At 41.9% G+C, this 15,153-nt stretch overlaps 2 protein-coding genes across 9 annotated transcripts in view; both read right to left on the reverse strand.

Annotated features, from left to right (window-relative positions):
• LOC110536820 (protocadherin gamma-A5) overlaps nucleotides 1–15,153 on the reverse strand; it is a 57,438-nt gene that overhangs the window by 38,904 nt on the left and 3,381 nt on the right. For 2 of the 8 annotated variants that reach the window (XM_090192035.1, XM_090192034.1), the window contains exon 1: nucleotides 424–3,104. The exons of 2 other annotated variants lie outside the window; for them this stretch is intronic. In XM_090192035.1, the coding sequence (XP_090048161.1) occupies nucleotides 424–2,451 (2,028 nt within the window). In that variant the 5' untranslated portion in view covers nucleotides 2,452–3,104. Of the gene's footprint in view, nucleotides 1–423; nucleotides 3,105–7,488; nucleotides 10,055–10,664; nucleotides 13,256–15,153 lie in introns of those variants that run through there. 4 more of the 8 variants (XM_090192037.1, XM_036937225.2, XM_090192038.1 and 1 more) reach the window with 4 other exon arrangements.
• LOC118937647 (protocadherin gamma-A9-like) lies at nucleotides 11,877–13,085 on the reverse strand. The gene has a single exon (XM_090192042.1). The coding sequence runs from the start codon at nucleotides 13,083–13,085 to the stop codon at nucleotides 11,877–11,879; it is 1,209 nt and encodes a 402-aa protein (XP_090048168.1).

The following is a 15,153-nucleotide window of genomic DNA, read 5'->3' on the forward strand; positions in this document are numbered from 1 at the left end:
CTAAGCGCATAATGGAGATATTACATGTGTATAGAAAAACGTTTTTCACAATCTACACAGCTTCTATCAGAAATCACAATTTCCGAAAAATCCAAATTACTTTGCCAGCTTCATGGCCTGTTCCACATATTTGCTCTAAAAGTGAACACATCTTGAAAAGTATCTAACATCATAAAATATCACAAATAAACTGTGAATTTGACCTGGCTTATTTTACAAAAACCTACTCAAGTGATGAAAATTGTAGTGTAGTATGTACGGACAGACAATACATTATAAATGTATGTTCCAGTTGTAAACTTTGAATTGATCATATAGAGGCCAGAGCACACACATGATTGTACACAGAATATAAACCCAGTCATTCAGATACACATACACATCTGAACAGAGGACGGGATAGGGGGAGGGTGGGTGTCTCACCTTTCCATCGACATCAGCGTCTTCCTGCTTTCTCTCTTCTCGCTGCATTGTCCCCATTCGACTCACATCCACCAGTGTGTTCTGGCTATAAGTCCTCGCAAACCTCACATCACTCATCCTAGAGTCAGTGGTTCCACACACCTCATAGTTGTATACATGCTGTAGGGTTCCCAGGTTTCCGTCTTGGTAAACGGGCGGGTAATATGGGATAACGGGAAGATTTGCTGCAGTTTTATAGAATAGTTTCCACCGGTAGATTTTCACGGACATTATAGCAATAATCGAAAAAATGAAAAGCAGTGAAACCACAGCAAGTGCCAAAATTAAATAAAAAGTCAGGTTATCATTATAATCCTTGTCGTGCGTAAAGTCAGGGTATTCTGAGAGTACTTCGGGGAAGCTATTAGCCATCGCTACATTCACGTTGACTGTGGCTGATCGAGAGGGCTGTCCGTTGTCCTCAACTACAATTGTGAGCTTTTGTTTCAGAGTATCTTTATCAGTAACCTGACGTACAGTTCTTATTTCTCCATTCTGTAGGCCCACTTCAAACAACAAACTGTCTGTCGTTTTCTGCAGTTTATATGAGAGCCAGGCGTTCTGTCCAGAGTCCACATCAACAGCCACCACTTTAGTGACAAGATAGCCCACATCTGCTGAACGAGGTACCATTTCAGCCACCATAGCGCCACTAGTCTGTACTGGGTAGAGAACCTGAGGAGGGTTGTCATTCTGGTCCAGGACAAGTACATGCACACTTGCGTTGCCACTGAGAGTAGGAGAACCAGCATCATGCGCTCTAATATTGATTTTGAATGCTTTAAGTTGTTCGTAATCGAATGATCTCACCGCATATACAACACCAGTTTCAGCATTAATTGAAACTAAGGAGGAAGCTGGTGCCCCGTTAATCACGGAGTCCTCAAGGATGTAGGAGACGCGTGCGTTCTGGCAACAATCAGCGTCTGATGCTCTTACGGTAAATAATGATACACCTGGTGAATTATTTTCCACTATATTTGTAATATAAGATTCCTTCTCAAATATTGGTGTGTTATCGTTGACGTCAGACACTAGTAAGGTAATAGTCTTGTTACTAGAGAGAGGGGACGAGCCTTCATCTGTGGCAGTTATAGTAACGTTATATTCTGATACTATTTCCCTGTTTAATTCTTCATCTGTCAATAACGTATAGTAATTCCGTAATGATGACCTAATGACAAAGGGGGAATCTTTTGATATGCTACAACGCACCTGTCCATTTTCTCCCGGATCTATGTCTTTAACATTAATCACTGCGATTGTTGTGCCAGGTGGAGAGTTTTCAGAAACAGGATTCGTGAATGATGTTAAAGATATGACAGGTATGTTATCATTCACATCAATTATGTCAATAATCACGGCACAAGAATCAGTGAAGCCGCCATGATCTTTGGCTTCGATGTTTAACTCGTACTTTTTAGCTTTTTCAAAATCTAGATGTCCAAAAACGAAAATCTCACCTGACTGTGCATCGATTCGGAAAAGCCCGTTGTTACTGTCTGCGCTGTACCTGAAAGCAAACGTCACTTCTCCGTTTATGCCTTTATCTGCATCAGTTGCGCTTACTTTAGCCACAGGGCTTCCCTTAGGCGCATTTTCTGGAACTGACGCCCTATACAGCTTTTTGGAAAATACGGGAGTGTTATCGTTTACGTCTAAAACGTGGATATTTATTTTCATCAAGCCTGATTTCGGTGGATGGCAACCATCAATTGCGGTTAAAACGAGGGACAATTCCTCATGGCTCTCCCTGTCTACTGGCGACAGCAACATAATGTCTATGTATTTGTTTCCGTCTGCACGAGTTTCCTGTTTCAGAATGAAATGATCAGTGGGTTTCAGAGTGTAGCTCTGTATTGTATTTTCTCCAACATCTGGATCAAATGCGCTATCTAGTAAGAAACGCGCTCCCGGGAGGGCTGACTCGCTAATCTCGATATATATTTCATCTTTGGGAAATGTAGGAGCGTGGTCATTGACATCCATGATTTATACGGTAACTTCATAAAGCTGAATAGGGTTTTCTAAGATTAGCTCGAAGCTGAAACTACATGGAGAAGTTTGTTTACACAAGAGCTCTCGGTCTATCCTCTCACTCACTGCCAGTGTTCCTTTGTCTGTGTTCAGCTCCACATAGGGACTATTGTCCCCGGCTATGATACGAGCTCGGCCGCTCCTCAGCCTTTTCAGATCAATGCCCAAGTCCTCTGCGACATTACCCACGACCGAGCCTTTCGCCATCTCCTCAGGAATAGAATATCTCACTTGTCCATGGACTATACATCCAAATGAAACGAGGATAAGCCATAGTGACGCATGGCTGTCAAAAGCGCATACCAGATTCCTAGCAGACATTTTATAAAATCCAGTTCATATACTACATAAATGTCCAGACCAACAGAAAAACTAATCTACACAGACCAAAGACAACGAAGTAGAAGTATCCAAACGATCTTCAATTAATCACAAAACATGTCGTTCCGCCTGCTTCAGGCGTGTAACTCTGGCGAGTCTGTTTTCTAATATGGCTGAAGCAACTGGCAACCTTCAGATAGAAAGAGCTCACTGATATGGGAGGTGCTTTTTACATTTCACTGGGCCACATTCAACAGTCTGAACCAACAGCGGCACTCACAGACCATTGCAAGGAGCGCACTTCTACTGTACAAAATGACACTCCAAACCATTAATTATGTAAAATGTATGGCCTACTATATCTTCTAGTGTGACACATTTGATCAAAAAACACGTCAATGTAAGACAATACTGAGCGAGATACACATTCAGGCCTATATGTTGTCATCCCCAGTCAGAACTACTTCTCACTTAAAATAAGTTAAATGTAAAAATACACCTAACGTTAAACAAAATATTAATTAAGGTTTAGTATCGTTCTGTTATAATAAAACCTGTTAACAGACTTACGGTGCCCTATAAAATAATACGTGAAAGAGGCTACGGGACTGTGTCCGACAGTGTCGCTGTCCACGAGTGGTGGTGCTGAAATGAACAAGACTTGAGGCTCTCTTTGAAAAACATTAGTAAATCAGTTGATAATACACATACAAAGTCCCAATCTAATCTAATTTAAATAAAACCATTTAATTAATACAATTATTAAGCAACATAACACATTGGGCAAATTCACAATTTCAGGAGAATCTGGGAAACTTTTCTCTCTTTGTGCATGTTGGAAAGTATCTGTAGAGATCGAGTCCATTATTAACAAAAGGTCTGGCAAATTTACAGTCACTCTTCCTTGAGTCAGTCGTCATGCACACTTCATAGTTGTACATATGTTGCAGAGTCCCTGTCCCTTCGGCGTCTGCTTAACTGGGTGGATGGTATGGAATAACCGGGAGACTAGACTGATACATGCGTGATTGTCTCCACCTGTAGATGTTAACTGATATTATAACTAATACACACGATATGAAGAGGAAAGAGACCACAGCCAAGGCCAAAACTAGATAAAAAGTCAGGTTGTCATTATAATCCTTGTCGTGCGTAAAGTCAGTGAATTCTGAGATCACTTCGGGGAAGCTGTTAGCCACCTCCACGTTCACACTGACTGTAGCCAATCGAGAGGGCTGCCCGTTGTCCTCGACTACAACAGTGATTCTTTGTTTCAGTGCATCTTTATCAGTGACCTGGCGTGTTTCTCCGTTTTGTAGTCCCACTTCAAACAATACCCTGTCAGTCACTTTCTGCAGTTTACATGAGAGCAACGCATTCTGTCCAGAGTCCACATCAACAGCCACCACTTTAATGACAAGATAGCCCACATCTGCTGAACGAGGCACCATTTCAGCCACCAGAGAGTTACTAGTCTGTACTGGGTAGAGAACCTGAGGTGCGTTATCATTCTGGTCTTGGATTATTATTTTCAGAGTCACTTTACTGCTCAAAGGAGGGGAGCCTCCATCTTGCGCTTTTACGCGGAACTGGAAATCATTTATCCGCTCATAGTCTAACGAGCGTCCTGCATGGATGACTCCACGTTCAGAATGAACTGATACATATTAAGAGACAGACACCCCATTAACCGAGGATTATTTCAAAACCTAAGAAACACGGGCATTCTGTTTCCAGTCTGCGTCACTGGCCCGTAATGATAATATGGAAAGGCCGGGTGAATTGTTTTCACTAAGGAATGCATCATATGCGCTCTGTTCAAAGATGGGCATGCTGTCGTTCACGTCTGTCACTTTTACCATAAAAGTCTAGTTTTTAGATAATCGGGGCACACCCTGATCAGTGGCTGTAATGGTGATGTTTTATTCTGGAGTTGTTTCACGATCTAATGCAGCATCAGTCTGCTAGCTATAGTTATTATTAACGATATCATCATTTTAAACTGGATGTCATCATTGATTAAACAGAGTACTCTGCCGTTGCTCCCCGAATCTAAATCTTCACAGCTATGATTGTCCGTGGTGTAGCATTGTCTTCTGAGACCGATGATGACACCATAGCAATCCTTGGGGTGTTATCATTCACATCTAACACGTCAATAACGATCTTTGCGTTGTCTGTAAGACCACCCCGGTCACTGGCCTGAACATTCAGCAGATCGTTTTTGATAGCCATATTTCACAATTAGTGTTATTTCTCGGCGTCTGTGTAACTGGGTGGATAGTATGGAATAACCGGGAGACAAGACTGATTGTCTCCACCTGTAGATGTTAACTGATATTATAACTAATACACACGATATGAAGAGGAAAGAGACCACAGCCAAGGCCAAAACTAGATAAGATATCGTACATGTACTTGATAACAATGACAATCCTCACATGTTAACTTAGCAGATCCACTAAACATATATTGCTGAAAATGCACGGAAGGGTTCAATGCTTTCTGTTGTTAGTGCCAACGATGCCGACAAATGATCCAATGCTCAAGTGTCATATTCAGTTACGCACAATAATGACGCCCTGGGGGAGATGTTACCGGTTAATAAATTAGTAACATCTCCCCCAGGGCGTCATTATTGTGCGTAACTGAATGTGACAACAGAAAGCATTGAGTAAACGATTAACTGCCAACCGTTTGTGATGTTATCAATTGGAATATACAGTCCTGAATTATAACATCATGCGGGAAAACCATGAGAAAGGACTGAGTTGGTAGCCTATTGTGATGTCATCAATCAGTGTGTCAGTTCACACCGTCAACTGGTTGCATCATACACTGATCAAAGCTGTATTCAAGTATAAATATAGTACAGCCTACAACATATGCTATGCGTAGTTTAAATACATCAATCATCATGATCATAAATGCTGTAAATAACATAATTTAAGAGCCAGAGTTCAGTATGCCCTTACCTCGTCGGGTGAATCTGCCAACAATGCTCTCTCTCTGTATACATGGGCCAGTGTGTCTCTGCCACTGGCGTCTATGCTCACGAGATTTTGACTGATGGGCCTGATATATTTCATATCACTCTTTTTCGAGTCAGTAGTCATGCACACCTCATAGTTGTACACGTGTTGAAGAGTCCCTGTCCCCCCAGCGGGGTGGATAATATGGAATAACTGGGAGATTGGAATAGACTTTACTTGATTGTCTCCACCTGAATCCAAATGAAATATTTGTATCGTGTCCTATGCTGCTCTCTCGACTCTCTCTCTCTGTCTTCCTTCTCTCTAACTGTATACAGAGGGGAGGTATCGTTGCAATGTAATTTTTTGGTTCTTATTTCCCTCCCATGATCAACAGCGGCCCTTGCAGTCCAAATCCAAGAAAGACACCCATGCAACACCAAGTATAACATTTTAGTTCCCTGTGTCCAATAGAGCAACATAGCGCAATGATCTACAAAATAATGGTGACAACCATGCTAAATCCCTGATGATGAGACAGAGGTACAAAATCAATCCTGAAACGTATATCATGAATGTAATGTAAATGTATGAAGCTAGGAAGCTATTTCTAGAACCTCATCGGCATAATTTATTGTGCTGAGAAGGATCAAGTTTTGTAGACAAAAAGAAAAATACAAAATACAAAAGCAAATGAATGGCCTCAAAGGACGCGTCCCACAACGCAGTAAATAAAACCTACAAAAATAAACTGCAGCTGCCTGCTTCGTGGCGGAACAGCCTAGTATGACTGGGGCAATGTCCACTAAGCGTGGTGCTGAAACTTTAAGACACTGCTACTATCATGTAAAATCAGCAACAACAAAAAACGTCCTCACACTGTCAACTGCGTTTATTTTCAGCAAACGTAACAATGTGTATATTTACGTAACAAGATTCAACAACTGAACAAGTTCCAACGACATGTGACTAACAGAAATGGAATCATGGGGGGGGGGGGGGGGGGGGGGTCAAAATCAAAAGTAACAGTCAAAATCTGCTGTGGCCACCAGCTGCATTAAGTACTGCAGTGCCATTCCTCCTTATGCACTGCACCAGAATTGCCAGGAACATTCACGCAGATGAGCAGGGAGCCTGGGTATCTTTCTTTTGGTGTTTTTCAGAGTCAGTAGAAAGGCCTCTTTAGTGTCATAAGTTGTCATAACTGTGACCTTATTTGCCTAAGCTGTTATTGTCTTGATGACCGTTCCACAGGTGCAAGTTCATTAATTGTTTAAGGTTCATTCAATAAGCATGGGACACAGTGAATAAACCCTTTACAATAAAGATCTGTGAAGTTATTTGGATTTTTACGAATTATCTTTGAAAGACAGTGTCCTGAAAAAGGGACGTTTCTATTTTTGCTGAGTTTAGTAGGCCCATTCTTCTTCACGAAACAGCACCCTGCAAGTGCTTTATTTTTTCAAGACTAACTAGGTCTACTAAATAAACTACATTATGAAACAAATACATCATTTGATTGGCCTGACGAATGTGCTGACAATACACATACACCCCCCCCCCCCCCCCCCCCCATCAGGACCCCACAAAGGATTTCCAGAATGTACTGACAAGAAAAACATCCAAACATATTGCAGGCTCAGCAGTGTACTTTCACTAAACAAAGCATGTAATATTTCTGTACAGCCTGTCTCACCTGCTCCGGAGGATCCGGGTCACCCAGAAAGCTTTTCTCATTCTGAGAACATTGCAAGGTCGCATTGTCTCTGGTCATAGTAGAGCTCGGGTCCATTATTAAAACGTTCTGACTAAAAGGTCTGGCGAATTTACAGCCATTCTTCTTTGAGTCAGTCGTCATGCACACCTCATAGTTGTACACGTGTTGCAGAGTCCCTGTCCCTCCGGCGTCTGCGTAACGGGGTGGATAATATGGAATCACTGGGAGATTGGAGTGGTGGATGTTGCGAAATTGTCTCCATCTGTAGATCTTAACCGATATTATAACCACTACACACGAGATGAAGAGAAAAGACACGACAGCCAAGGCCAAAACTAGATAAAAAGTAAAGTTATCGTGGTATTCTTTGTCATGGGTAAAGTTACTGAATTCTGAGAGCACTTCAGAGATGCTGTCCGCCACTGCCACGTTCACATTGACTGAATGATGATCGAGAGGGCTGCCCGTTGTCCTCCACTATAACAGCGAGCCTTTGTTTCACAGCATCTTTATCAGTGACCTGGCGTATGGTTCTTATTTCTCCATTCTGTAGGCCTATTTTAAACAGTTCAAACAATACCCTGTCAGTCACTTTCTGCAGTTTATATGAGAGCCAAGCATTCTGTCCAGAGTCCACATCAACAGCCACCACTTTAGTGACAAGATAGCCCACATCTGCTGAACGAGGCACAATTTCAGCCACCAGAGAGCTACTCGTCTGTACTGGGAAGAGAACCTGAGGCGCGTTATCGTTCTGGTCTTGGATAGAAATGTGCACAGTAACAGTAGCACTGAGGGGCGGGGACCCTCCGTCTCGCGCAGTTATATTACAATGAAACTCTTTTACTTGTTCATAATCAAATGAGCGCACAGCATGAATAACCCCATTCTCTGAATTGACCGAGACCAGTGAAGAGACCTGTGCCCCATTTATCTCACTGTTCTCCAGGTAGTAGGACAAGCGCGCATTTTGTCCAGAGTCAGCATCACTCGCCCTGATAATGAATATGGAGATCCCCGGGGAATTGTTATCCGGTACAAATGCCTCATAGACACAGCGGTCAAAGGCGGGTGGGTTGTCATTGACATCTGTCACTTGCACTGTCACTGTTTTATTACTGAAGAGAATCGGTGTCCCGTCGTCTGATACATTTATGGTGACATTGTATTCTGAAATCGATTCTCGGTCGAGGACGCCATCAGTTGCTAAGCTATAATAGTCGGTCATTGACGACTCCATTCTGAAAGGGATATCTGGGTTTATAGAACAGTGCACCACGCCATTCTTTCCAGCATCTGCATGCTCTGCATTTATCACGGCTACTGTAGTTCCAGGAGGGGAATTATCTGCTATGGTATTGGAAAAAGACATCAGTTGTATTGTTGGAGAATTATCATTCTCGTCAATAATTTCAATAACAACTTTACATATATCAGAAAGTCCACCGTGGTCTTTTGCTTTCACATTCAACTGATAATTGTTTGCTCTTCGTAATCTAATTTGTCTGATACTGATCTCTCCTGTTTCCGCATTTATCTGAAACAACTCCTTTGCATCTCTTAAGGCCATGGAATACGATACTTTTCCATACGACCCATTATCAGCATCCGCAGCGTTGACTGTTGATATCAGTGTGCCTTTTGGGGAGTTCTCTCTCACTACAGCCTTGTAAATAGATTGGAGCGGTATCGTTCGCATCTAGCACTGTAACGTGGATGAGAACAGTTCCGGATTTTTGCGGATCCCCCCCATCGGTTGCTATAAGGAGCAACGTAATATCTTCCTGACTCTCTCTGTCTAATGGGTTCTGCAGAATCATTTCGACGTATTTACTATCAGTGTTCCTATGTACTGCTAATTTAAAATTATCTGATGGCTTGAGTGCATAGTTTTGTAAGCTATTCATGCCCACATCCGAGTCCATTGCATTATCTAATGAGAAGCTCCAGACAGCGCAGACTCGCTAATTTTCAGGTTAACACTATCTCTCAAAAAGGAAGGGGCATTGTCATTTATATCCCGGACCTCGACTGTTATTCAATACAATTGGATGGGATTTTCGGTTATAACCTCAAAACTAAAGCTGCAAGGCGTAGTCTGCTTGCAGAGCTCTTCTCTGTCTATTCTCTCTTTCACAACCAGAGTGCCTTTGTCTCTGTTGAGATCAACATACTGACGACTCCCCTTTGTTACAATGTGAGCTTTACCAGTAACAAGCCGACTGACCTCCAAACCCAAGTCCTTCGCAATATTACCGACAAAAGATCCCTCTGCCATCTCCTCTAGGATGGAGTATCGTGCTTGTCCTGTCACATTGTTAACCTAGATCACGCAACAAACGATGCACAGTACTTGCCATCTGTAACCAAAGCCTTTCCTCCACAGGCTGAGTGGAACATCGAACAAACGCCAACTATCCATTGTAATGACTATTTAAGTGGTAAAGTCGTAATTCTATTGACAACCCGATGAATTCCAAAATAAAATAATGCCAATGCCTGCATGTATCCTTCTCGGCTGCAGAGTATAGCAATACTGAGGCAGGGATCACTGCGCAGCCACCCATGAGCCAATATAAAAACTTATTGTTAACCAACAGCGGCTCTAACAGTTAAAAACATGAAAATGCACCGAATTAATAGTGACTATGCCTCTACAGACCTGATCATTCCTCTACAGACAGAACCTCCCATAGGACTCTAGTTTAGATCCAGCCCAGAAAGAACCAATGAGACATTTCTATTTTACACGAATGCATGGCATACAGTGGATCAATATGGATAACCAAACACTGCAAACTCACAAGTACAGCCTCAACAGAAACGACTATTATTTTATTTTGGTCCACGAAGGTGTGCTGTGACAGAATGAATATGACATTTTATACGAATTGCAATACAAAAAACTTTGACATGCATGTCATTTTTCTACAACACGATTCGAAAAGCCCAAACATTGTGGATAAGAGCAAACCCCGTGGGTTTAATTCAGGATGAAGACAGGCAAACAAGATGATAAAATATGATCTCAATAACCTAAATAACCTATACCCGACCTGGGTTCATGCCTATTTAAATACTTATGTTCTGTGTATTTGAGTATTTCCAAATATTGTGGCCGAAATACTTGAAGTTGTAAAATGTCAGCGTCTCACCTGCTCAGGAGAATCCGGGTCATCCAGAAAACTTTTCTCATTCTGAGAAGGTTGCAAGATCACTTGGTCTCTGGTCATAGTAGAGCCCGGGTCCATTATTAAAACGTGCTGACTAAAAGGTCTGGCGAATTTACAGTCACTCTTCCTTGTGTCAGTAGTCATGCACACCTCATAGTTGTACACCTGCTGCAGAGTTCCTGTCCCTCCAGCGTCTGAGTAACGGGGTGGATAATATGGAATCACTGGGAGATTGGAATGGAAGTTACGTGATTGTCTCCACCTGTAGATCTTAACTGATATTATAACTAATACACACGAGATGAAGAGGATAGAGACCACAGCCAAGGCCAAAACTAGATAAAAAGTCAGGTTGTCACTGTAATCTGTGTCATGCGTAAAGTCAGTGAATTCTGAGATCACTTCGGGGAAGCTGTTCGCCACTGCCACGTTCACATTGACTGTAGCTGATCGAGAGGGCTGCCCGTTGTCCGCCACTACAACAGTGAGCTTTTGTTTCACAACATCTTTATCGTTGACCTGGCGTACAGTTCTTATTTCTCCATTCTGTAGACCTACTTCAAACAGCGGCCTGTCTGTCGCTTTCTGCAGTTTATATGAGAGCCATGCATTCTGTCCAGAGTCCATATCAACAGCCACCACTTTAGTGACAAGATAGCCCACATCTGCTGAACGAGGCACCATTTCAGCCACCAGAGAGCTCGTCGGTACTGGGTAGAGAACCTGAGGAGTGTTGTCATTCTGATCTTGAATTATTAACTTTATAGTCACGTTACTGTTAAGTGAAGGGGAGCCTCCATCTTGCGCTTTAACCTGGAATTCAAAATCTTTGATTTGTTCGTAATCAAAGGATCTCACTGCATAAATCAATCCTGTTTCAGAATTAATCGATATTAAAGATGCAATAGAATTTCCTCCCACCTGCGATTCCTCCAAGAAATAGGAGACCCTGGCATTCTGGCCCCAGTCTTCATCTTTGGCGAAGACCAAACCAATTGACACACCTGGGGAGTTGTTTTCTAATATCCGAGCTGTGTACTCGCTTTTATCGAACACTGGCACATTGTCGTTCACATCAGAGATTCTTATGCGAAGGGTCTTATTGTGACGTAATGAGGGAAGACCTTTGTCCACCGCTGTCACTGTGACGTTATACTCAGACACAACCTCACGGTCTAAAACACTGTTTGTTAGTCAAGTGTAATAGTTCGCTAATGAAGATGTTATCTTAAAGGGAAGAGAATGGTCGATGGAACAATTAACATTACCATTTTGTCCAGAGTCCAAGTCTTTCACGTTAACAATGGCGACAGTTGTCCCCTGGGGAGAGTCCTCGGGGATGGTATTGGAAAAAGATGTCAATGCTATAACGGGGGGATTGTCATTCACATCTATCACTTCAATTACTACTTTGCAAGATTTTGAGAGGCCACCTATGTCCTTGGCAATTACATTAATTTGAAACTGCTTAGTTTTCTCATAGTCGAGTAAACCTGATACTCGTATTTCTCCACTGCTTGGATTTAGTGTGAACACTATAGCATTTTGTTGTGTAAGCTGGTCAATGTAATATTCTAACTGACCATTACTGCCCACATCTGCGTCGGTCGCAATCACAGTTGCTACTAAAGTCCCTTTAGGGGAGTTCTCCAAAACAGAGGCTTTGTATAGGGCTTGACTAAAAACCGGAGCATTATCATTGGCATCCAAAACATTCACTTTTATGCTCACAGTCCCTGTTCTCCGCGGATTTCCTCCGTCGGCAGCTGTCAATGTTAGAAACATTTCACCTTCCTCCTCTCTATCTAAAGGACTTTTCAAAACCATCTCCACATATTTACCACCATCAGCAAACGTTTGTTCTTTCAAAGTAAAATGAGTCGAAGGTTTAAGACTGTAGCTTTGCAGGGCATTTAAGCCGACATCAGGATCCACGGCACTGCCTAAAATAAATTGAGCTCCAGGCGACGCTACTTCACTGATATTCAGGGTAATTTCCTTATTCGCAAAGGCAGGTGAATTATCGTTGATATCAAGTATTTCCACAGTTATACTAAATAATTCCATTGGATTTTCTAGAACCATTTCGAAGTTGAAGCTACAGGGCGATGCGTGTCCACACAGCTCCTCTCTGTCTATGCGCTGTTTGACGATCAGAATCCCTTTGTCTGCGTTCAGCTCTACACAATCCTTTTCCTCACTAACAATGCGGGCCCGGCCAGATTTTAGTCTTCGGATATCTATTCCCAAATGCTTTGAGAGATTCCCAATCAAAGACCCTCGTACCATTTCCTCTGGAATCGAATGTCGCACCTGGCATCGAACCATATGCGACAAGAGGGCACACACAATAATCAATCGTGCTTGCCATTGTGGTGTTCGATTTTGCTTTCCCTCAAACATTTCGGAAAAAGAGCAAAAATTTACATTTCTGAACAGAAATGTTGAGTAGCCTTCTGGTGCACAACTCTCTCTTAGTCCATATAAATCAGCTATATTGGTAATCTATCCGTGTTGATTTTCATTCCTGTTTGATTCTAGATATCTTCCCCGAATGTTGTATCAGCTCATATGAATCCATCAGACAGGAGCTTCTGTGAATTTGAAGCTTATAACTCGTCTTACTGTCCAACAGCGGCACTCAGAGTCCAGAGTGCAGACTATCATCATGTCGAAATCATACACAGCCAACTAAAGACAGACTGTATTGTTACACAGTCCATAACTAAACCTACATCAGCAAATGTAAGAATATTGCACTGTGTATTGTCAGTAAACACTTTTTATAACACTTTCTTTTTTAAAACGAATTTGGAGCACTTACAAGCCTAAGACTGGTCTTTGAATGCAGCACGTTTGATATTTCAGCACCATGGAGAGCGACAGCTCCAACCTGAAACCAACACAATTAGAGCTTCTTTCAGACCAATACTAAACATGAATACTGTTTCAGGACTTAAAAATGTGTATGCTATAACTGTTTCACCATATATCAATAACGAACAATTAATCACCAGCAAATCTATGTGGCTTCATGTGTTTAACCCTGACTGCAACATTTCATAATTCACAGCCCCACCAATATACCCAAGTCTGAAATATCTGAAAAGCTGTAGTTAATGTTTTATTCATCAAAGTTGCCAACTTAGTTGCCAACTAGGGTTGAAACTGGCCTCCCACAGAGCGAGGTCAGAGGTCATCACAGGATGAGACAGACAGTGTGTCAAAGCAGTGAAGCATGAAGCCGTCTATCCCATAGTACAACTTCCACATGTTCCCCAAAACAACCTACACACGTCCTGCTGCAGGCTTACACATCCTTGAGACATCAAGGCTTGTCTTTACCACAGTCTAACAATCACCGGCAGGCATGATAGTCTAGGGTCCTCTGCACTAGAATATCACTGTCACATTCATACACCTCTTCCAATATCACAATTGAAATTGCATTACCAGATCATTATACAAAATATGTACTTTGATGAATAAAACATTAACTACAGCTTTTCAGATATTTTAGACTTGGGTATATTGGTTGGTGCTGTGAATTATGAAATGTTGCAGTCAGGGTTAAACACATGAAGCCACATAGATTTGCTGGTGATCAACGAGATCAGATGCCACATAATTAAATTAATAAGAAATATATTTGAGCAGGGATGGAAAGCTGTGGATCTAAAAAAGAATCATTCTCCCGACCTACTTTAGAATTGTGTGGCAGTGCTGAGCAGAGTTGTCATACTGCAGTATGTGTGTATGTGTGTCTGCAGTGCTGAGCTGTGTGAAGTTCAGCGTGAAGTATACTTTGTGTTACTGGTCAATTGTGTGTGAGTGATTTTGCTTTGTGGGCCACTACTGGGATGTCTTTTCAGTACAATGTCCTGTGTGTAACTGGTGAGAAATACGATGGACTGCTGTGTTGTGTGCTAACGACAAGTTGTGTTCGTACTGCTGTGTGTGTTACTGTGTGAGCAGTGTGCTTGAATGGTCAATGTCCAATGTTGAAGGAACTGAGGGAACCACTGAGTTTAACATCAGATAGACATGTAATCATGAAAAGGGTTACACAGTAAGGCCTGTACAATGACCTGCTATTGTGTAGGCCTACATGGCAACTGCACGAGCCACCCATTTCATTGGGAGACCCTAATTTGCATCTGTGTCTACAAGTAAAGAAGAAGAAAATATGTTTTTTACCTTCAGATGTCCAAATGGTGGTTCAATGGGAGAGGGTAAAAAGACAAGAAACAAATGAAAGAAGAGTGTTAAAAACAAAATACAGGTTTATAGGCACTTACAAGAAGAATGACCTATAGCAGAATTGTGTTATACATCTATGGTTATCTCTTTCAGACCCCTATAAGAAGCCACATTACTACTGTAAAAAAAGCCATTACAAAAGTATGTGTTCCTGACAAATAATACAAATAGCTGGATATTTATCTCCATTGGGCCTAAAGCTGTAGTCTTG

This window comes from Oncorhynchus mykiss, chromosome 12, assembly GCF_057628025.1.
Source record: "Oncorhynchus mykiss isolate SJ-2025 chromosome 12, ASM5762802v1, whole genome shotgun sequence".
Lineage (NCBI taxonomy): Eukaryota > Metazoa > Chordata > Actinopteri > Salmoniformes > Salmonidae > Oncorhynchus > Oncorhynchus mykiss.

Bases quoted from the DNA above. Each gene is read 5' to 3' on its own strand.
- LOC118937647 (XM_090192042.1), bottom strand. From the start codon at position 13,085: ATGTTTGAGGGAAAGCAAAATCGAACACCACAATGGCAAGCACGATTG.